Here is a 22,966-nt window from a genome sequence, read left to right as displayed (position 1 = left end):
TCTGTTTATTTGCTTTTCAGTACCTTTTGCCTTTTACAATGATGTATCTGTTGTTTTCTAATGTGTAGTATCTATCTCTCCAGTTACATTGAAGATGCACAGTATAGAGACTAGAATATTTTAATTGACTATTGCGTGCATACTAGTGCATGGCCCACAGTAGGCACTCAGCAAATGTTTGTTGAATGAATGAATGAATGAATGAATTTAAAGGTTCTAGCACTTGTTTGTGAGATTGTTTTCCCTCAGGTACAGAGATAAGAATTTGCAAATCTTCACCTTTGGTGGCCTTTCAGAAATGACTTTGAAAACCCTCTTTTTTCCTTTGCAAATCAGACTTCACTATCCATCAACTACATACCTGCTCAACAAATTTGTTTTTTTCTTTTTTTTTTTTTTATTAAATGATAGCTGTATACATTAATGCAAACATGGGGTACAGTGTAGCGTTTTCATATACAATTTGAAATATTTTCATCTAACTGGTTAACATAGACTTTGTGTCATTTAGTTATTGTGTTAAAACATTTATACTCTATTTCTAGAAAAGTTCACTTGTGCTTCCTTTTGGCCAGAGTATACCACCCCTGGGCTTTAACATGGTTGTCCAGGCCCGCCCTAGTCTGTCTATCCCACCTTTGCTCCATGGGTGACCATTTCTTGACTCCCTTACACCCATCACGTGCAGTTCTTTGCTCTTATCTGGGCTGCTGCGCACTTTTCCACTTTCCTGGAGCCTCCCTTCTCTAGGTCTACCCATTTCCCAGAGCCCCCTTCCTCTAGGAAGCCTTGGCCAGTGGCCTTCTTAACATTTAGTGGGCCTTCTTAACTGAGCAGACCATTGACTCAAATCCTCAGGTGGAAGTGGAAGCCATTCCTGAGCCCAGGAAAGAAAGTTTAGAGAAAATGGAGCACTAGGCTGGGAGTCCAGGGACATAACTTCTAGTTCCAGTGCTGCCACCAACTTGCATACTTAGGTAACATGATGGGCTGCTTGTTCCTATCAGTAGATTTAGGCTCTGGGTAAATGGCTTCTACCATCCTTTCTGGCGGTGAGGTTTTCCATATTCAAATTGGCTTTATAGCAATAGGAAGAACAACCCGCTGATTTATGTACATTTGGTTGGGCTAAAATTTGGCTGACTGTAGCATCAGCAGTTTTACATGAATAAAAATTTCAATTTCATTAGTGCAGCTGAATTAATTCTGCTGGGTTGGCAGTGTATTCTGAGAGGCAGAGTGGCCAGGCGGTCAGGAATCAGGAGGCCGACACTCTGCTGCTTGCCTGACAGCAGCTGCAGGAGAACAGGCCGGTCTGAGGGAAGTCCGAAGACCTCTTGAACCTCAGCAACCTCATTTCTAAACTGGGGATAATAATAACAATGATGTGTTTCATTCACTTTAGGATTGTTTTGAGGGGCTAACATATATAGTATGACTATGATTTGATAGGTCATTATCAAAAAGTTATTAAAGTTATCAATGTATCTACTTATCAAAATAATATAGTCTCTTTATATTTACTTCGGTGACTCTGCCCACCCCACGCCTTCTGTATAGTGTTCCAATTTCCTTCCTTTCATGTCCTGGTGGATGAGTGAGATGAGAGAGGAGCAACTATTTTATGAGGCTTCTGACGTTTGAGGCACTGGTCATACATTGTTTCTTTAATTCCATCTAACAATTGTCTCTAAGAGATTATTAGTTGGGAGTAACAAAAGTCTGACTAAAGTTCATTTGAGTGTGAAAAATTAGAGGGATTTTTATGCCACTAAATATTTATGTCAATGGGTAGTTGGCTTCAGGCATAGCATGATCAAGGAGCTCAAATGATCCTTTTATAGTTTTTCTGTCCCTCTAGTTTTTCTCTCTGCCTTTCTTTGCGTTGGTGTCATTTGTTTGTTATATTCTGCCTATGTGATAGAAAAGATAACCCTAGGGGCAAGATAACTTCAATCCTCATAGCTCATTGTCACAAAGAATGGTGGCCACATGAATGCTCATGACTGTGCCATGAATGCCCCTGAACATCTGCTTTAGTCAGGTGTTCGGAGGTATGGAGTACTCGACTCTGTCTGGAGAACCTAGATTATGTTTATCATTGTCAAATCTAGTCTAGGGGGCCAGACTCAGGTTTTCCTATAGTTTTTTTAGGGGGTGGGCAATGAAAAGCTTGGTTAACTTAGGCCAGGCTACATTGGAAAAGATTCAAGAGGTTATTGAGCCCAAACCAGCCATGGCCAGAGAAAATAAGGTTCTTGTCCTTGTCCTAGGTGTCACAGTGAGGCAGTACCACTCTGGGTCCATTCCTTTGCTGGTGCCATCTCCACTGGAAGAATTGCATGAGCTTTCGTCAGAGCTTCTCCTGAAGGATCCTACCAGAGAGAAGGGCAAAAATTGTGGTCACATGCGGGCTACATTGGGCCACCCTGAGCTGGGACACTATTCTGTCTCTTCTTCCATCTTCTTTTCTTCCCCACTTCTCTGGGCATGTAGTTGAAAGGCCAGCTGCTCAGAGCCCCATTTCAGATGAGGAAGCAGAATGCGGGTACTTGCAGGCCCAGTCAGTTCTTTGCCTCTTCTATCACCTCTTTTATTCCTCTAGAAGGTGGTTCCTGGGATACACTCTGTCCCAAATCACAGAATCAAACAGAGAGGATGTCAGAGGGAAGAGTAGGTGTCACCAAAGAGGCCTCTTTCTTGCCAGGGAAGCTACAGGGAGAGAACAGCCTCTGTTGACAGTATATCCTGGGGGCCCCCTCACAGCTGGTGTGGGCCTGTGCCTGGTGGTGTTACTTCCGATGTCCCAAATGTGTTTCCAGAATTTCCCCCTCAACAGACTCTCTTGATGACGCCACTGCCAAGTTGTGAAAAATGGATCAAGGGCACAGGCTAGCTTCGTGGAGGTCAAAGCAAGCAGTTAAAATCTCATAGCTGAAAGACCAATGCGTGCTCACAGGTGACAGTGCTTTGCTCTTCCTGATTCTGTCTATTTGTCCTACCCTTCCTCCTCTGTAAGCTGAGGAGCTTGTTTGTGGTTGGTAGCTGGATTTCTCTTATGGAGCCCTGGTTATCATTTGCCCCATGGTGGCTGTGTGCTCCTGTGCACTCAGGACAGTGGGCACCTCCTCAGGTGACTGTGTCAGCCCCTGCTCAGCACTGCCCATGGCTTCCTAACGTCTGCAGCACAGAGCCCAAGCTTCTTCTATGACAACAAGGGTCTGACCTTCCAGCACTTTCTCCTGCTGTTCCTAGTCACGTTTATAGTCAAACCACATAAAACTGTTTGTGGATGACAGGATACTCTACCGGTTCTGTTTCTCTACCTATTTTCAAGCAGAGTCCTCTTTCTGGAATCACCTGCCTCTACCCACCTTCCACACAAACACCTTCTACTTATGTGCCTTTAAGATCCAGTTCAGATGTCATCTGTGCTATGTAGCCTTCCTAAGTCCCCACAGCATTAATGACCTCTTCATCTGTGCTCCTACAGTCCTACCCTCTTTAGTACTTACTTCTACATGTTTTTTCTTGTGTCTGCATTGGGTGGCCTAGTAAAAGACAAAGCATATGAGCTTGGCTTTCCAGTCAATTTGAAATCTGCCCTGCTATTTACTAGCTGCATGTCTTTGCAGAGATTAGCCAACCTTTGGGAGCCCCTTCTGTCTTTACTGATAAATGGACATGATGCAACTATGCTGAAGTATTTTGTTGAGAATGAAATGAGCTAATCTGTGATATACTCAGCATGGTGCTGGACACATAGTAGTTCTCAATAACTGGTAGGGTGCTGGTTGTGGTTATTGTGAGTATTTTTGAAACATGAAATCTGAGAGATGAAAGGGAGCCAAGGAGTCATTCTTGTGCCTACAAAGCCTCCTCTCTATTCACTTGTCAGATAGTTATCTAGCTTTTTCTTGAACTCTGCTTGGGACAGAGAGCTCACTTTCTTTCTAATCTTTTATGAGCCATAATTATGATGGTGCAGAGGTTTGCTAGTACTTAGCTGTTAGTATATATATATATATATATATTTGGGGGACTGTTTTAAATTGCTGCTTCTCTGTGTGTATGTGTATCTATTTTTATGCATATCTGCATGTCTATACATCTTAATGGTGTTTGACCACGAGAGATTTCCTAAAGAGTCTTACTTTAAAAGCTGGATTAGATAGTCACGATGGAAATTAACCTCCAAAGCAAAGTTGTGAATGGCTTCGTTGTTGCTTAGACCTTTTTTTTGGGTCGATTCACATCTGTTGCTCGCTCGCCTTGGAGTATAATGCCAGTAGAAATTGTGGCTTGTGGTGTTGCTGTAGCTATCAAGCATACTCTGTCCTGTGATAGGTGAGGTGGGAACAAAATCTGAGTAATAACATAGTACATCTAAAAATAGTAATATTTTGTTGACAGAGAGAAGATGAACTTATTTTTTAATGTGGTTTAGGAGAAAGAACTCTTAAGTTATTTTGTGGTCCTCTGGCATTAGTATTCTTGCCTGTAAAGTGGCAGCACTGGGCACTCAGAGATGGGGTAAGGAAGCCCAGGTGGTTCTTTCTGTACCTGAGAACTCATTACTCCCTTTCCCATTCATCCACAGCAGCTCTATTTTTAGTTTCTGAAACTGAGGTATGCCTTCGTTGCTTATGAGACGTTATTTAAAATAAAATATTCTGTTGCTTAAAACATTTGAAAACCTGTGATCTAGATTATTTTTCAGGCCCATTCCTGCTCCAAAAACTATTACAGCTCTAAAATACAGCGAAATTATATTTTTAGCAACTTTTGGATACATGTTTAGTTTTTAAAAGTTTTCGAAAATGAAACAGGATTTAGCTTCAGAAACTTTTTAAAGTAATGTTTATGTCTTTTCTCTTTGATTTGCTTAACTGCAGGGAAAAATTTGTTTTTCTCCCACTTAATCAAAATCCCACAAATGCCAAAAAAAGTCATAGGCCTGGTGTGGGGCAGGAAGAGAAGTATCATTCTTTATCATTCTTTTGTATCTTTTTCATCCCACGCAGTCCTTAGAGAAACTATGACTTAGTTCAAGTATGACTTGAGCACTGTTCTCTTTTCAGTAATTCCTTTTCCTCTCTCCTGATGACCTGAAGGAACCATAAGGTGAAAATAAATCATTTTGCTGAAATTCCTCACTTTATAGATGTGAAGAATGGGGACACTATGACAGGGACACATCTGTATTGGAAAACGTAATAAGCCAAAACCTGACCTCTGAACTCCTTTAGTTCTCTTTCTGGTAGGTCTAGAAAACCTGATGTTTCAGTTTTCTTGTTGTAAAATGGGGGTCATAATAAGATCTGCCTCATGGGGTTGTTTAGATATAGAAATATCTCATTTAGGAACCCTGCTCTTGTCTTTCATTCTCAAAACAAATTGTTCAAATAATTTCGTCTTTTGGCAATCCATGCCCCCAGATCACTGTTTCTCTGCTGGGTGAGTGAGAGAAGTAACTGGTTTGATTCAGCTAGATGAACTCCATGTTAATACACATATGTGGGGTGCTTAATGTTATCTTTGCTGGGTAATAATGTCTTACCACAGTAAAGTGCCTCCCGAACACCTTTAGGCACTGACTTTTAGTGGGGTGACCTCAGATTGTGCTACAGATGTGTGGGCAGGTAATTTTTCATCAAACAATTCTGTCATCTCATCTGGAGGCACTAGGTTCTTTCTCTGCTAGAGTGGGGGGGGGGGCAGCCATGCCATCCCTAACACCCTCACTCCTAATTTCTGGAAAGTGAATGCCTACTATCTCAGAGGTGAGGATTTGGATTTAGACATTATCATTGTCAAAGTTACATGAATGGAACTTTACTTGAACAGTAAAGAAAAACTAGTCCTCACTTTTGTATTACTTTTGAGGGGCAGGCAATTATCTGACAGAAAATAAAAAATTCTGTAAGAGTGACTGGAAGAAATACTACCTGTCATTGAAGAAAATTGTTGTATAGGGCACGTTGTACTCTGATTGTCAGGAACACTGAGGCCCAGGTTTGACGTGGCCCTGGGGTGGTGGCTTCACCTAGAAGGGAGTTTGACGACTAGTTCTGTGATGTCAAGGCTGTGATCAACTTGAGCATGGCTGCAGCGCCCCCCAGACTCCCACCCCGTCTTTGGTTCTTAATCTCTCCTCCCTCCACTCCCAAACTCCCAGCTGCATACCTGGTCTCCTTCTTCCAGAGCTTTCTACTTTACTGACATTGTGAATGACCTAGGAGAGCACTGACAGTGAGCTGCAGCTTTGTGGAGCTGGAAGTCTTTTCCAGCATCAACAGCCCCGCAGCCAGACCCCAAGAGGACCCCCTGAGGAGTGTGAGGCATTAATCTGCAGAAACCTACCTACCTCCTCACTGTTACATTTTCTTCTTCCCGCCCAGAAGGGGGGTGGGGGGAGGAGAGAAACTTCCATTAGCAAAAAACAAGACAACGCCCCCCAACCCAACAAACCACCAACACCAACACCAACAACAACAAAAAACAAAACCATTCAGGACTTTTCTGAGTGTGCCGTGTGGTTACTTTGGTCCCTATCAATTGCTTCATTATTTCAAGATGGACCCGGCTCTCCCGCGGCCGTGTAAGTGAGCGCAGCAGCGGGAAGCTCGAGGCAGCACCGCGGCTGCTGTGAGCCGCGCCACCCTCCGGGGGACGCCCGCCGCCTTCCCTCGCACCCGCGCGCGCCCAGCTCTTTCTGGGCAGCGGGAGCCGGAGCCCGCGCCGCAGCCCGGCAGGGGCCCGCGGTGGCCGCCGCTGCCCTGAGGGGGCGGCTCCACCGGGCGGAGAGTGTGCCCTGCAGACGGCGCGGCCCCGCGCCCCTCCCTCCGCGCCCGCGGTGCCAGCCCAGACGCCAGCCCCGGGGCGCTGACAGACGACTTTTCTCACTTGTCAGTTTCTCGCTTGTCAGCAGAGCTGCTGGTAAGTGAGAGAAAACAGAGAAGCGGTGGCGGTGGCGGGGCAGGGGGGCGCGGGGCGGGGCCCGGGGACTCGGCCTCGGCTCCGACCACCCTGCCGGCTTCTCCCCAGTCCCCACTTTCTTCCTCCTCCTCCTCCTCCTTCCTCACCTCCCCACCCAATCTTCCCTTTCTCCTCTAAACCTTTCAGCTGCCACGTTGATCGCTTCTGGGCTTTGTGTAGAGGGCGGAAAAAAGAACTACGAATAGACCCGAGGTGCTTTCCCTCTTAGCCGTAGCACGGTCCCTATTACTATCCCTGAGCTCCGGCCCCGGACCATGGCTGGTTCCCGCAGCTGCCTCCGGGGCGCACCTGGGGCCGCGGTCGCCCGCAGTCGGCGCAGGCTCTGAGTCTGAGCCTGGGGGCGCCAGAGGGGGAGCGCGCGGAGAAAGTGACAGGCACACGCGCCGGCTGGGGTTTGCTGGCCGAGCCGGGGAGGAGGCGGGAAGGGGACAGCCCAAACTCTCTCAGCTTCAGCCCAGTGATAACCTGCAGCTATGGAGTCCCCGACCAAGGAGATAGAAGAATTTGAGAGCAACTCTCTGAAATACCTGCAACCGGAACAGATCGAGAAAATCTGGCTTCGGCTTCGAGGGCTGTAAGTAAACCTATTTACTTCTCTCATCCCCTTGCCCGCTCCCACTCCCATCCTTATTTTGCTACACAGCCCCAGTCACCGCTGCTCACTCGATTCCTGCGTGGCCCTTTAAATATAGCCCTAGAAGTTCCACAACTGCTGCTCTGTTCATTATAGTCACTGCCACCTTCCTTCCGACAGGGAGAGGTTGTCTTTCTGTCTTGCTATTCCCAGTCATGCGTTCTTTGGGAAAGAGATGTCCTTAGATGAGCTGTACACAGTACTCAAGAAGATGTTTCAGTTCTTCTTTGCCCAGAGAGAAAAGTTTGGAAACCCAGTGAGGGACTTTTAATTAAAGCAAAATTTTTTCTCTGCAAAATGCTTGTAAGTACTTGAGCAGGTGGTTCAAGAACTTACCTCAGTTCAAGTTCAACATGCATCTGACCCTTACATTCTCACCTCCCTCTCCTGAGCCCAGTTGAGCTCCTGATATTTTCTTAGGATTCTTCATAGTGGAAAAATGCTTGCTAGAGGGAAGGACTTATTGTGGAGGAAGTGGGGGTCAGAAGCAATATCGGAGTTTCCTAGCAATATCGGAACAGTGAAATGAGGCATTTGCTGTTAATAGAGTGGCTGACATTCTGGTTGGACGGATGGGCAGAGATCTCTGAATGTCATTCGTTTCATTGAGTTCAGTCTGATTTGGGGTACTGAGGAGAGGTGGCCTGAAAATATGTGGTATTTTCTGTGAAAAGATTTCTTAAGTGATGAACTGCTGGTTACCCCAGTCAGAAAGCTGGAGTGAGCGTTTTATGTGGACAGCCTGCTGCTCAGTGGTCTAGGCAGGTCCCAAAGACACCTTCTCTGACTAGCAGGTACTCATTTCATCAGATGTTTGGTATCAGACATTTAGTGTCATTTAAAAACCTAGTTTTTCCCCAAGCATATCGTCTAGACTTTTTGTTCCTACCAAGGGCACTGATGGGAAACCCAGCTCCTTGCCAGTGTGTTGTGTTTATTTGGTGGCTGTTATTGTTTTTGAATGCATAGACACACAAACAAAAGGACAAAACAAATCAAAAAGGCATTGATCTAAGTTAGCTTGATATTCGGAATTTCTAAGATGGTATATGTTTCCTTGAGAAGTCCCTATTTAAAGGTGCAGTTTTCTAAAAGCTGTCCCCTTGGTAATCCAAGTGAGCTGCATTGCCATTGATCTAAATGGGAAACTATTTAATATTTGACTAATTTAATATTTGCCTTGTCTGGCCACTGCCAGTAGAGGCTATAAACTTATTTGGAAGTCTCGTCTTTGGCTGGCAGGCTGTCCTTCAGATGTTTTATAGGAAGCTCGTGTGATATGTAACGGACATGACTTCTGACTGTATTGTGCTGCACACAGAAAGTTCGTTGTGTCCACAACGTCTCAGTCTGAGGTGTACAATGAGACAGTGTTGTCAAGCTCGTTTCCTTGCCATCCTGCCTACAGGGACTCATATCCGCACACCCAGGAACTGCGTCTCTTGGGCCGTTTTTCAATTTAAACTGACTCCGCACAGCCACTTAGGCTAGGGACGAGTGTTTGGCTAAATCAAAGGCGGGAACATGTGTGGAAAAGCATTTAGCACGTACAACCCTCGGTCTTGTAGCTGTCTCAGTTTCCTATCTGTTAGCCTTCTCTTCCCAAGGTGCTGAGGTGTGATATAGCCACATTTCTGTGTTGTAGTCTCCTGTATTTACCCAGAACCTGGTGCCTTTGGACATGAAAGGTGATTCTTCTAAATGTGTGTTTTTGGATTCCTCCGTCCTTCCCAGTGAAACACCCTGCCTAATAGCAATCCCTAGAGATCATGAGCCTTTCTTTCTAGTTCAAAAAGGATATATTATTATTTGTTATAAGATTATTGTTTTTACCACCCTTATGATGCTTATTATCACTTTTCTTCTTCTTCTTTTTTTTTTTTTTTGTTAACATAACAGCAGTGCTAGAATAACTTGTTAGAGACTCTGGAAACTAAAGCGCATACTCATTTATCCAACTTGGAATAACACTTTTTGCAGTCCACAAAATAGAAAGCTTAGGAGATGGAAGGTTGTGTGTATATTTGTCCACACAACAGATTGCTGGTAAAAGAAAGGCAGCTGCTCTTTCAACATTTTAGAAAGCCTCAATAGCCGTAATTGGATTTTCATATTAATGTATTACCACAACACTTTTATAAAAAGGGATTTATAAGTGACCACAGATGGTCAGGAATTCAGTTCAACATGTCTGAGAGCCATCTAAGTTCAGGACGTGATCATCTCATGCCTGGATTATCCCATGGTGTCTCCTCCCTTTCTTGTCCGTATCTCCCCTCTTTAATTTCTTGTTGAAATTTTGGCCTCCTCCATTAGAATGTCAGTTCCATGAGGAAGGATATTTGTGTGTCTCCCTCACTGCTGCACCTTCAGTGCCTAGAGTAGGATTTGGCACATCTACTGAGTAGATGCTCGGTCAGTAGGTGACCAAGGAAGCACAGAAACCCAAATGTGAACTTTTTCATGCTCAATGTGAAGATAAATATATATTCGAGTCAGCTTATGGCCAGGGGACCTGTCAGCACAATATGCCAGAAGCTAGTTGTGAGGTTTAATTAGCATCATTACCCAGGTTGGGTCAGAGGAATGACCCAGGCCAAATGCCACTGTTGTGATTACCCAGGTTCTCTCTTTTCCTTCCTTATATTTCCTCTTTTCTGTGCTGGTGAGGAGTGATATTCACCAGCAGCAAGAAGATTTCTGTGGTTATCACCTGCAGAGAATTGACCGTGCAGGATACAGTGGGGGACAATCCTACTCATGCCCCGCCGTGCTTATTTTTTTATTTTATTATGTTTGTTGTCTGTCTCCCCCAGCTAGAATATAAGCCCCACAAGGATAGGGTTTTCTGGTTTGCTTTAGTCACTGGTTTACCCCCAGTACCAACATTACACATGGTATCTGGAATATTGTAAGTTATCAACATTACATATACATATATCAATATTACTATATGCCATACAATCTGGTATATAGTAAGTTTCACATATTTCTCTAGGAAAGAATTAGGATGAACTCTCAACCTACTAGCATTATAGCTTCCTCAACATACTAATAGTGCATCGAATATTGGAAATGTGAGCTTTCACTACTGTCGATCCCAGCTGAGATTGTGAAAACCTGCATGCCTAGGCATTTACTTTGATGATGACTCCCGTGTTAGTGAGTGAGGTGATCTCAGTGCTGTGGCATTGCTCAGCCTCCCTCTGTGGTCCTGCCACCTCTTATACACAAGCTCACATTTCTCTGTCATACCTGTTTCCGTTGCAGGAAGAGGTGGAATTTTTGAGTCCCTCTAGATCACTTTTTTGTTGGGGAGTCCTCCTATCAGGGAACTATGACTGCGGATGTTCCTTATGCTCCTAATGGTCTGTGGAAGCCCCATGGACTTCTTGGGTTTGAGCAATTGGGTCATGACTTGTACCTTGAATCCTGACCAAGAGCTTTTCTTTCGCCAGCCTGCCATGTGATGACAAAAAGGTGCTTTTATGCTATATTTTTTAAAAATTGAGAGTGAGATAATAAATTTCACTTATTCCTTGGCATTTATTGTCAGAATTATAATTAAGCTTCATGTCCAACTATGAGGTAGTCAGTATAATAAATTTAATGCTTATATAACACTCTATGAAGATGATAATGCTTTTTACATTATCTAAAGTAATATGATGAATATGAAGGCAGGTAAATGGCTATTAGGTTAATAGACTAAAAGGACTGTTGTTTTGTCTGTCTAGCAAGCTTTCCCCCTTTGCTGTGGTAGCAGACCTTACCTCCCACCTCATGCATCCCATTGTAAGGATGAGCTCACATCCCAGGACTGGCCCATGATAGAAAGGTCTTCTCCAAGACGTAGGAAATGGGTTCAGTGACAGCCATCATGAAAGCCCAGAAGAAGAAAAAAGCATCACCCTCCCACAGCCAGTACAGAAATGTCAGTGAGGGACTCCAATGCTCCCGTTTGGGTTCCATGCCCTACTTGAGACCAATCTTTGTTGCCAGCATCATGAAATTCTATGGTAGGAGACAGTGCAGCCAACACACAAGAGAAGCAGAAGTAAGACGGTGGGTGGGTGTAGATGTTTCTCTGGTTTGTCCCCTATCCCAGCAGTTAGGGTCTGTTTTTGCTTAGGGTGTTTGAATTTGGTTTCTCTGAAAGAGTCTTATTTAATACACCACTGCTGTACTGAGAACTTAAGGGACTTTTCTAGACTAAACAGCAAAGATGGGGAGAAAAGCCACAGGCAAAGAAGCCTGGACCTTTGGTTTTAAATTCTTTCTTAAGCCCTCTCACTCCGTGTTCTCTTTCCATTCAGATGAAGTTTTTAATCATGGAATTAGTGTTCAGGCAACAGGAGGTTACTCAATTAACATTTACTGAATGTTTTATATACCAGTCACTTTGCTAAGCTCTGGGTATGCAGAAATAGGTAAGATACTTGTCTGACCTTCAGCAGTTTGCAGGCTAGAGGGAGACACTGACATGGGTATCTGGAAGCGATGAATGTCATTAAAGGGGGATTCAGGCGGAGCTACATCTGCCTGCAAGGGCCAAAGAAGGTATGACAGACCCAGAGTGAGCTATGTGTTTATTTTGGGTAGAGTCCTTCCCCAGAGTTACAGTGAAGAAATTTGCACAGATTCCTTTCATTGATGTCAGCTGTTTGCAAAGGATCTTTTTGCAAAAATGAGAGGAAAAGAAGAATTTATCCAGTTAGCCCAGAATGAACCAGTTCAGATTCTGAGCTGTTTTTGTGGACTACTAGAAAAGTTGCTAATATGTACTAGGGATATAGTTTGAGTCCCAGTGAACCTTCTGTGTGCTCACCTTTCATTGGTAATTCCCAATGGAGAGGGTGTGTTCAGGTCTCTTTGCCATCATGCGATGTGCAGGTATTGGGTGGGAATCTCCCAGGTCACCTCAGAAGCAGTTGGCCTCTGAATTGTTCTTGGTAGCAGGATTCTCCTACAAATCAATCCCCAAGAGCCTTAGTTACTTTCCTTAAAAGGTTACTGGGTGACATCCTTTTGAAGCTCACTTGGTGTAGTATTGAGAGATATATTGAAATTTCTGAATGGAGGGAGCAGCGTGTGTAGAATTACAAGTCAAGGGAAACTTTAGCATGTCAAAGAGGAGAGAGAGAATACAGAAAAGGAAGGCACGGGTCAGATCGGGGTATATGATATTGTAAAAATTTTACTTTCTGTTTTATTGCAAAGTACATGCTCATATTTTAAGGAGGCAAGTGTTGGAACACCTTTTACTATGCAATAAGGGAGTGTTGTGTTCCTGGCATTCTTCTTTCATGTCTTCTAGAGAAATCTTTTCTTTAAGTACATGCTATTTTAAGGAGTTTGTATTTTATCCTTTCTGTTGCAAGGAATTGTCTAAAGATGTTAAGCTGCAGAGTAACAAAATAAAGTTTGATTTTTAGGATGGTAATCCTGGAAGAAAAGTGGATGAGACTTGATGCTTCGAGATTGCTTGGAGAAGAAGCCTGGATTAGGATAGTACTATGAAGATGGGAGAATGGAGGGTTTATCTGGCCTGCTGGGTGTTTTTGCTGCCACTGTCTGTCCTGCTTAGCAACTGACTCATCCCGGGGCCCACAGTCCGGCCCTCCGATGGTCTGAGGGACAGTGAACTGGCTCCCTGTTTAAAAAGTTTGAGGACCCCTGTTAGTGAGTTGGATGTCATTTGCCTTGTTAGGGACCATGGAGCGAAGAGCAGGCTTGGGTAAAACAGAATGATAACCTAGACATGCTTGTAGACATGCTTCTCTGGCAGCCTCTGGAATGCCCAAGTGACTGTCAGTGATGGCAGTCTTGAACTCTGGAGAGAGCGTTGGCCAGGAGTGGAGAATCTCAATTCTTTTTAAAATTTTTTTTATTAAATGATAACTGTGTACATCAATGCAATCATGGGGTACAGTGTGGTGTTTTCATCTGCAATTTGAAATATTTTCATCAAACTGGTTAATATAGCCTTTGTGTCATTTTCTTAGTTATTGTGTCAAGATGTTCATATTCTACTCTTAGAAGAGAATCTCAGTTCTTAGTGAAAGCCTTGCAGGCAGATGACCCAGGGAAGGGGAATTGATCTGAATCTCACCAAAAAAAGTAATTCCAGAAAAATAGTTACAAAATTGTTGTTAACTTCCCCAAGATCACATATTTAGTGCATTAATTTGTCCTTCTGCTCTCCCATTTAATTGGAATTGTCAGATGGTTCAGCACATTTTACTGGGCTTCTCTTATGTGCTAGGAGGTCGGACCTTCAGAGGGGGAATGAAAACATCAGAAGCAAAGCTCCACTCTTAGGAAACTTAGAGCCAGTTAGTTCTCATGCACGTGAAAAGTTAAAAAGTAACAACAAAAGATAGTGCAGTAATTAATTGCTGAGTGATACTGACATCACATGCTGGGTTCACAGATGGAAGATGTTTGTGTTTGAGGGATTGCTTTTGAATCTTTATTTTCTTAATAAGGATTAAGTCTCTCTGAAATATGTTCTTAGTGTATACTAAAGGGTTAAGGAGGTGACTATCAAAAAGAGTAAGTAGGTACATTTCTGGTGACATTTTCTTTACTTGAATGCTAATGCAGTGTATTAGCACATCATCAGCTGCGCTAATAAAAGTAAATTATTAAAAGTAATTGGCTTGTGCTAACTTAGTAACTAATTACAATTCAATATTTAATAGCTAAGTGCTTATTATTTTGGCCAAGCTTTACAGCATGCTTCACTGTTGGTTGGAAAGCAACCCTGAGCAGAGAGGTTTCTGCCTTTCTATCTCCCATTTTCTGCCTTTAGTTTTCCTGGCTCATAGAAAATTACTTCCCTTGGTTCCTATTTCCTCAGCTGAAGGAAAAGTGCTGTGTGTTCTACCTCCTGGCTTTTTGAGAAACAACTAAAACAAATAATTATTAGATAATCAGCACATAAAATCGTTTGTGACAGCTTTGAGAATGACCATCACAATTTACCAGTAGCAATAAACAATGAATTCTATGGCAAGGGAAACACTATTTCTGGAGTGTGTCTGAATTCATGTAAAATGTTGGTATTCTTCAGGCTTTTCTTGGCCTGTATGCTTTGTACAGAGTCCTCTGGACAGCTGTTACTGAACAGACTAAATGAGTCTTAATGAGCATAAGCAAAACCTAGACATCCCTAGGTTGTAAAATTATGAAAAAGCTTAAGAGAATAATTTAATCCTGAAGACACAAAAATTAACAATTATAGTTTATGAATTTTATTGATATATTTGAAGGCGTATATACACATCTATATGCAGGAAGATCAACCATCACTCATTCACTTAGCAAACATTTGTCTAGCACCATGAGCCTGGCACTGTGTGGGCCATTGGTGTTACAGTGGGAAGGCCCCCTCCCCTGGGGAGTGTTCAGGCTACAGGTAGAAGCAAATATTAAACAATATTTCCACAAATAATGGTTTACTGTGATGAGTGCCACAAGGCGTCTAGTATACGGCGTGATGTAAAAACGTTTAAGAGAGGACTCAAACCTGGTCCAGGATTCAGAGAAGACATCTCTGATGAAATGAGGTTGCAGACTATGTATTCATTAAGTAAACAGTCAGGTAAGAGTATTCCAGGGTATTCTAGGTCTGGGACCTTTGCTTATGAATACCAACAGTTTACATCAGAAAGATACAAAGACGGAAAGTAATATGGTGCCTCTGAGAAAATTCTAAAAGTCCTATAGCACATATAGGGAGGAGGTTGCAGGCTCTGCACAGCTGAGAGGGGCCAGATTCTGCCCCATCCACCAGCAGGGAGAAGCCATTGTCTGTAGGCACGAACTTGAGGGCTTTTGAGGAGATAGACCCATTAGGACTTGGATATGGGAAGCAGAATCTAGGGTAACCCCAGGTTTTTAGCTTGAATCCCACATGTTATTTACTTAGATTAGGCTTACTGAGGGAGGAGCATGTTTGCAGGTTTGGTTGTGGGTAGGAGCAGAGTGTTTGGCGAGTGGAGATCATGAGTTCAGCTTTGGACAGATTGCAAATAAGGGAGAGTGGGGATAGCATGAGTAGTTGGATAAGTGGGGCTGGAGATTGAACAGAAGGTCAGGATTGTAGATAAAATCTACATCCCAGCAAACAAAGAAGAAAAATCATGTGTATATGCATGTCTGAATAGTGCTAAATTGATATTCCTATATATTTTATAAGTAGAACACAGTTTAGTGGTACCCCTAAATAGACGGAAGGTTCTAGGAGATCAAAATTTATATATGTTATATTTTCTCTTTGGCATTTACTTAGAAAGGGCATCTACTGGTCCTAGCTTTACTTGAAACTCTTATATTGACTACTTGGTGTAATGCCTATCACCATGTAGGTTTGGGACAGAGACAGAAACTTGGGGTGGCCATGGTCATTCTCAGAATTTCAAGGGCAGAAAGAAGCTGTAACTCAGGAAGGCAGATAGGATGAGGCTCTCATCCCTGGCCTTCAGGGAGTTGGAGGGCACACACGAGGCAGCTGAGTTCTGATGCCTGGAGAGGGGCTAGGTGAAGTGTGCCTGGGTGGAGCTTCTCTGGCCCCTGCAGGAGATCTTTTTACTGTTGAGGCTCCATTTAGTAGGGTCAGCCTCCCTCTGCCTGTGCCAGAGGTGACCCACCATGGACAGGGCTGGGCCTCATCTCTTAGGACAGTCCACAGTTTCAGCCATGGCACTTGCCCTCTGCACCACCCCTGCCCCATTCATGCCCTTTTCCTGCCCTTCACGGCCTTCCAAAAATGGTCCTCTCCTCCTTTTTCTCCCCACTCAAATCCAAGGGCCTATTGTAGAGACCCACTGTTCAATAGTTTGTCAAAATAACAGCTTTCCTTTCCTTCGAGGCCACTAGAAGAGTGACAATTTAGGCAACCCATGTGAGAGTATATTAAGCATTTTTGCTGAAAGTCATTGGACATGCAAAGGCAATAAACTATTGTTTGTTGAGATTTTAAACAGCTAAAATGCTTAAGTAACGAGGGCTTTTTCTGCCTTCCAGAGACATGCCTAGTAAATATGGCAGTGAAAGATTTTTCTTAGAAGGCTTTTTCCAGGTATGTTTAGAGGCAGTTCAAATCCAGACGAATAACATCTTTGTCCCACGTTTTTGTCCACCTCTCTGATTCTTGTCTAAGGATTTTGCTGATGGGTCCTTGCCTTGAAATTCAACCTCTTTTAAAAAGTGAATTACATTTAGTATACCCATCCATGTGGTTGTTACTGTAAACCAGTCTACTGACTGTGAGAAACTGTAAGCACTTTCATAGATAGGGTTCTGTGTCGCTCATGAGTGAAGTACAACGATTAGTTATCATAGATCAAGTTATAAATGTTGCTTAGAACTGCCATTCTGTCTATCCAATCACTAGCTGAAATGACTCATTTGTTTAAGAAAACAAAAGAATTATTCAAAGCACTCACTTCTGGGAGATTTGGCATAATTTCAGTTTCAGTAAAGGTAACTACTATAGCTCAGGAGAATTTAAGTCTAATGTTCAACTGATTTTGGTTGACAGAAGAGCTCAAAATGGTCCCAAGAAATACATCTGCTAGTTTTTTCTTTCTGTATTTTGGACAATAGCTTCATTTTGCCATATTTAAATTGTGGAGATCTACAGAGTGTATGTGCAGAGAGGCTTACACAGATGATGCTACTACAAGACAGAGTTTTAGAGGCATAAGGAAGGACTTCTGCTCCTCAGGAGCTGTGGCACTGACCTAAATTCACCTGAAATTGTAAATAACCAACAACTGCTTTCTGCCAGGAGTAGGTTTTGATAAGAGATGGGAGAAGGGCATAAAGTGGAAAGCGAGAAGAAATGGCACTGAAGTGGACAGACAAGGATTAGAGAAATTAGACTGTCACTGAAGTCAAACTCCGCCGAAGACACAGTTTTTATTCTGGCTGAATCTATGGGGGGGTGAGGGAGAAACAAAGTGGAGAATTGAAGCAGCTCTCTGGATAATTCAATTAAAAAAAAAAACCTACTCCTCCCCTAATTACAGGGATATTCTGTGGAGAGTGAGATTTTGTCTTAATCCTTTGGATTTATCTCCACTTCGGCAGTGCTGTCACAGCTATTAAGAGATATTTTTGTTTTCAGCCTTTCTCATTGATGTTTATTTAAATAGGAGCCAGGCTCCCAGGAAGGAGCTCACAGAATCTCTTTCATTCTCACCCACACAATTTTGCTGTACTTATAACACAGCAAGTGGTTGTAAATAGGTGACTAGAGGAATAAATCATTTATGCAAAAAACATACCCCTTGGACTTCTACAATCATGACATTTACTTTGTATTTTCTTTCTCTGAGAACCTTTTTTTGTTTTTTCATTGGTGCCACCAATTAGCTCATTGCCAGGCATTAAGCAGTGGATTTATAGCTAGGGGGAAGGAAATAGGGTTTGGCGTGCTCAAAAGCCCTTGCTTTCCAAGAGATTTCAGCTTTCTTTGGGGAGGGGTCCCATTTGGGGTTCCTTAGTAATCCAAGTGTTGGAATTTCTAACTTAGGCTTAGGAGGAGAGAAGCAGGCATGAACAGAAGATTCGGATGCCTGTGCCTGGCCAGCTGTCTTCAGGCAGCAGAGGGTCTGGGGAGGGAGAACAATGAGGAGAGCGGTGCCCCAATACAGCCTGGATTTGCTGTGTGAGTTGGTTCAGTTCTGGGGGGGGGGAGGGGGGGCTTCCTGTGGGTGTTGTTTGGTTTGGATTGGGTTACCTTCCTCCCAAAGCTCTCTCCACTTTCCACTGCCTGGCCAGCGCTGGATAGATATACCCTTGCTCCCAGGAGTGGGTAAAAACTCTCAGATCAGCAGTCTTTTTTTTCCCTTGACCATCCTCACCCCACAGCCACACTGTCAAAGGCTTCTTTCATTTGAATTTGATCCCATCATTTTTGGCTGAACATACTGGAACTTTGTACTTTGTATCTTTGGGAGATGCCTGTCTCTGAGTTTGATCTTCCTTTTCTATGAGGGCGAGAGTCTGGAGAACAATTTTCCCCCAAACAAAAAGCCTAGAATTTTTCTTTGTTTTTGTTTATTTCCGAATGATTAGCTATTGTAGGTGAAAAATGGCATTTCATGATTTAAATTTTTTTTTTTGTCTTACCTCAGATCTTTGGCCAAGCAGGAAAACAGAATCACTGTGCACATGGAATTTCATTTTGTGGCTCATCAGTTACATATCTGAGCCAATAAGAGAAGAGATTGTCTCATTCTCTCTATAATCTTTCTACCCACCTCTAAATATTCTTGTGCAAGGTACCGTGAGACCACAAATTTATATATATTTTCCCATTGGCATTTGCTTGTTCAAAATATGGAAAAGAGACCAGCAAGCTATCAGTAGCTTTAGAAATCTAGGCTTTAACACGTATATTGTGGAAATGAAATCACTGGTAGGAATGAGAAGAAATGTATGAAGGCTTTTGGTTCTCAGCACCATGTGGATGAGTTCATATCAGTGACCTAAGACAGATTCTGTACAAGTTTCTTGCAATGTTTAGTTCTGTTTAGTCTGCACTCCTTATGCCAGTGAAAACCAAAACCAGAGGATCAGATGATTGTTTTTTTTTGAGACAGAGCCTCAAGCTGTCCCCCTGGGTAGAGTGCTGTGACATCACAGCTCACAGCAACCTCCAACTCCTGGGCTCAAGCGAGTCTCCAGCCTCAGCCTCCCAAGTAGCTGAGACCACAGGTGCCCAGCACAACGCCCGGCTATTTTTTTTTTTGGTTGGAGCCGTCGTTCTTTGGCGGGCCTGGGCTGGATTCAAACCCGCCACCTTAGGTGTATGTGGCTGGAGCCCTAAGGCTGGCGCCCTAACCACTTGAGCCACAAGTGCCGAGCCCAGATGATTGTTAAGATCCTCATTTCATGGTTGTTTGTGGCATTTTATCTCAATCCCCTTTCCCGCAAGTGAGGCACATGTGACCCAAACTCGTGAGAATATGTAGTTATCTCTGTGAGTCTTGCTGTGCCCTTTGTTTTCCTTGGAGCCTGTCCTCTATCCTCCTCTCCCTTGTGGGAGCTGAGGGCTGAGAACCCAACTTTCTACAGCTGTCTGACTGTGTGTCGGCAGTGAGAGGGGTGTCTGCAGGGAAGAATGGTGACAGGATCTGATGCAACTTGAAGCGTGAGTCATGGTTACCCAGAAAGCCCAGGGAACGCAGAAGGCAGCGCAGGAATTCTCATTGTGTGTGTGCAGTTGTTACACATTGAACTTCCCATATCCGAAAATCTCGTGCCCAACTGGGAGGTATCTTGCTGTCAACTTAGAAGCGGAGTGCAAGTTTTGGTTTTTCAAAGCCAGCTTGTTAGAATATTAAACCTATTTATAAACCTCATTATTGCTGCACCCATATGGCTTTTGCTCAAAGATACTCACTTTAAAAAAGTGAAAGACTGCCAGGCACTTCATAATTTAGCATCAATGTTTAATTGACTCTCACTTATCTAGGCTATTAGAAACTATTTCCAAATCGTCTGTTTGACTTTGGAGTAATGTGCCCCATCTGACTGCAGGTGTGCCCAGTACTTGGGAACTCCTAGCCACCAACAAGCAAATACATCGCTTACAAGCATCGTGCCCTCGCCTCGCTGTTGTTTCTCAATATTTCCCTGCTTGTTTCTGCTGTGCCCCAGGCAGGTCCATCTTTACCGTGGACGGAATCGCCTTGTCGGCTGGCTTGATTTTTATCCTTTCTGTCCTTGACTGAGGGCGGGACACGTAAAATGAAGTTCAGATGACACAGCCATGAAGAATTTGGGGGGAAGCTTTTCAGATATTGAGGGTCAATGTTCTTCACCTTTTGACGATGCTCCTATCTTAGAAGCCCCTTGTCAGAATGCGACCATATAAATATAAATGGAATACAGCCTTTGAGGGGAGGTTTGGGGGCTCACTCCCCCGTTCTGTACACGAGCATGAACACATGTGCACACCATGTCATACTTCTTGGGAAATCCACAGTTCTACAGACACACTTCAGACCTAGACAGATATTGATTTTCAGTGAAGACCATAGTATTTTAATTTTCTTTGAAGAACTGAGTATGGGTCATTCAACAATTCTAGTTATAGCACATGATATCTCTGCGCTGAGTGACAGCTTCCTGAGAATGCTTAGGGACGCTGTGTCAGCAAGTCACTGGGCTCAGTTTTTAAAGCATGATCAATACAAAGGATTTTTGTTAAAAAAATCATTTTAGTTATTTCTATGGATAATTGTGACATCCAGTTCTTGAATGAGTAGTTTCACTTTCTTTTTTCTTACCTTTTGAGCAGTGGCCCAGCTTTGATACTCAAGGGAACTATGTAGCTGTTAGGTTAAATGGGGCACAGCTGGAGTGAGTGTCAGGGTGTAGACACCACAGAGTCCCTTGGGCATGGGGGAAAGCTGGACTGGGTTTCAGCTCATTCTCTTCTAGTAAAACTGAGATTGTACCTGCTTTCTTTGCAGTTCACGTGTTCCAAGGTAAGGCGAATGGGGTGTGTTCAATTTTTCCATTCTAGAAAAGCCCTCTTCAACCTTTTTTTCTTGAGTTTAATCAATGAAAGGCTTTTTCTTTTCCAAATAAAATTGGAAAAGTGTTTTAAATTATAGTACTTTTATAATATTAGAATATTATAGTTATAATGCTATAACTCCCTCTCTGTGGAGGGAGTATAATATGCAGATTTTACAGATGAGGAAACTCATGGTTGGAGAAGTGATAGAAATTGCTAAAGGTTAGGCAACTTCTTGGACACAGTAAGTTGGAGAAGGAATTTGAGCCCAGGCAAGTGATCATAAACAATATACTGTAATGGCCTCTCCTTGAAAAAAACAAACACAGACAGGCAAATGAAGCTGTGTGTGCATGCGTGTGTACGTGCATGTGCGTGTGTGTGTTTGTGTGGGTGAAGGATGAGGCCCGTTCTGGGTAACACAGTTTGCAGGGTCCCACTCTAGACCTTCTTTGAGGTAGTTTCCTCATCCTGGCCTTGTGAAGCTGACCTGTCTTCCACCCAGGCATGAAGCTGGCCTCCCTCCATCTCCACGTCTCAGAGTACAACAGCTCCTGGGTCTTCTCTGCTTTCTCCATCAGCTCAGTCTAGCTCCTTGAATCTTGAGATTTGTACTGCATTGTTTCATTTCAAAAAAATTATAAATTTAAATTAAGTTTGAAAAACGAAACCAAGCATTTGAGAACATTCCCATTATCTTTCAAGGTGTGAGTCAGGGATACATTCATTGTAGTTCTTAAAAACAAAAGGCCAAGAAAAGCTGGGTTTCTTTTCCACCTCATTTCCTGCATTTGCGTGGAAAGAACCGGTCTGTTAGTATGTTTGATTGTTGTTGGTTTTGTTTGTTTTTGTCTGGTGTCTGAGTTTCCTGGTGGCAACCTTTGACCTCTTTGTATAATTTTCTCAATTTTCTTTGAAGGCTTCAGAATCTGCTTTCTGTCTTAGCCACTGTGAGGTTCTGTATCCTTAGGCAAGTTATTCAACCTCTCTAAGATTTACTTCTGTCCAGTACAAAGTGAATTAAAGCTGATAAGGGTTGTAGGAGGTCTAAATGAGTTAGTTTAATGATGGATGTGGAGCAGAGGAGCTGCTTCCCAGACAATCAGGAGCTCTCTGGCCTTCCTCATTGCTTTACACAAGAGGGTGCAGGAAACCACGGCTGTGGTAGAAATCCTCACTGCTCATAGTAGACCAGTGTTCAAAGGTTTACTATGAGCAGTGAGGACATCTATTACAGATGTCAGAGGGAAAAGAGTTAAAAGATATCATCTAGGGGATCAATTTCTGGTAAATCCACTCATGCCTTCAACAACAACAGTACTGAACAGCTGCCATTTGACAAACATTATATATTAGGCAAGGGAGAAACTCTAGCAGATAGTGGACAGGCCGTGGTTCTTGCCATCAGCATGACAGATAATAACCACTACTAGTCACAAGTGCAATGACCTAGGATGCACAGAATGGGTGTTATCCAGTGTAGGGGACCTGAGGAAGTCTTAGGGAGGAAGGAATGCCTCAGCTGAGAACTGAAGGATGAGTTGAGCTCAGCCACGCCTCACCATCCTTGCCCAGGCAAGATGACCTCAGAGTTGATTCTTGAGTAGAGTCACTTCCATGGAGTGGCATTTTCTCTCATGCTTAAGTGCTGACCTCCAAGCTTCAGTGTAAGGTGACACTATTTGGATTGAGTCTGCCTTGGTTTGGGGGCCGTATCTAAATGAGACAAGATGGAAAGGAAAAACTTTGTAACATATGAAGCCAGGAATGCATCTGTGAAGGAAGTGTCAGGA

General features: G+C 43.3%; 1 protein-coding gene across 4 annotated transcripts in view; it reads left to right on the top strand.

Annotated features, from left to right (window-relative positions):
* Positions 1-22,966, top strand: part of PDE1C (phosphodiesterase 1C) — a 651,334-nt gene that overhangs the window by 326,196 nt on the left and 302,172 nt on the right. The window contains exon 1 of one of the 4 annotated variants that reach the window (XM_003788561.3): positions 7,033-7,573. The exons of 2 other annotated variants lie outside the window; for them this stretch is intronic. In XM_003788561.3, coding sequence (XP_003788609.1) covers positions 7,473-7,573 — 101 coding nt within the window. In that variant the 5' untranslated portion in view covers positions 7,033-7,472. Of the gene's footprint in view, positions 1-7,032; positions 7,574-22,966 lie in introns of those variants that run through there. One more of the 4 variants, XM_003788560.2, reaches the window with a different exon arrangement.

Source organism: Otolemur garnettii, unplaced genomic scaffold (genome assembly GCF_000181295.1).
Source record: "Otolemur garnettii isolate 467f Iridium unplaced genomic scaffold, OtoGar3 scaffold00028, whole genome shotgun sequence".
NCBI classification, from domain to species: domain Eukaryota; kingdom Metazoa; phylum Chordata; class Mammalia; order Primates; family Galagidae; genus Otolemur; species Otolemur garnettii.
This window is presented reverse-complemented; position numbering and strand designations above follow the sequence as displayed.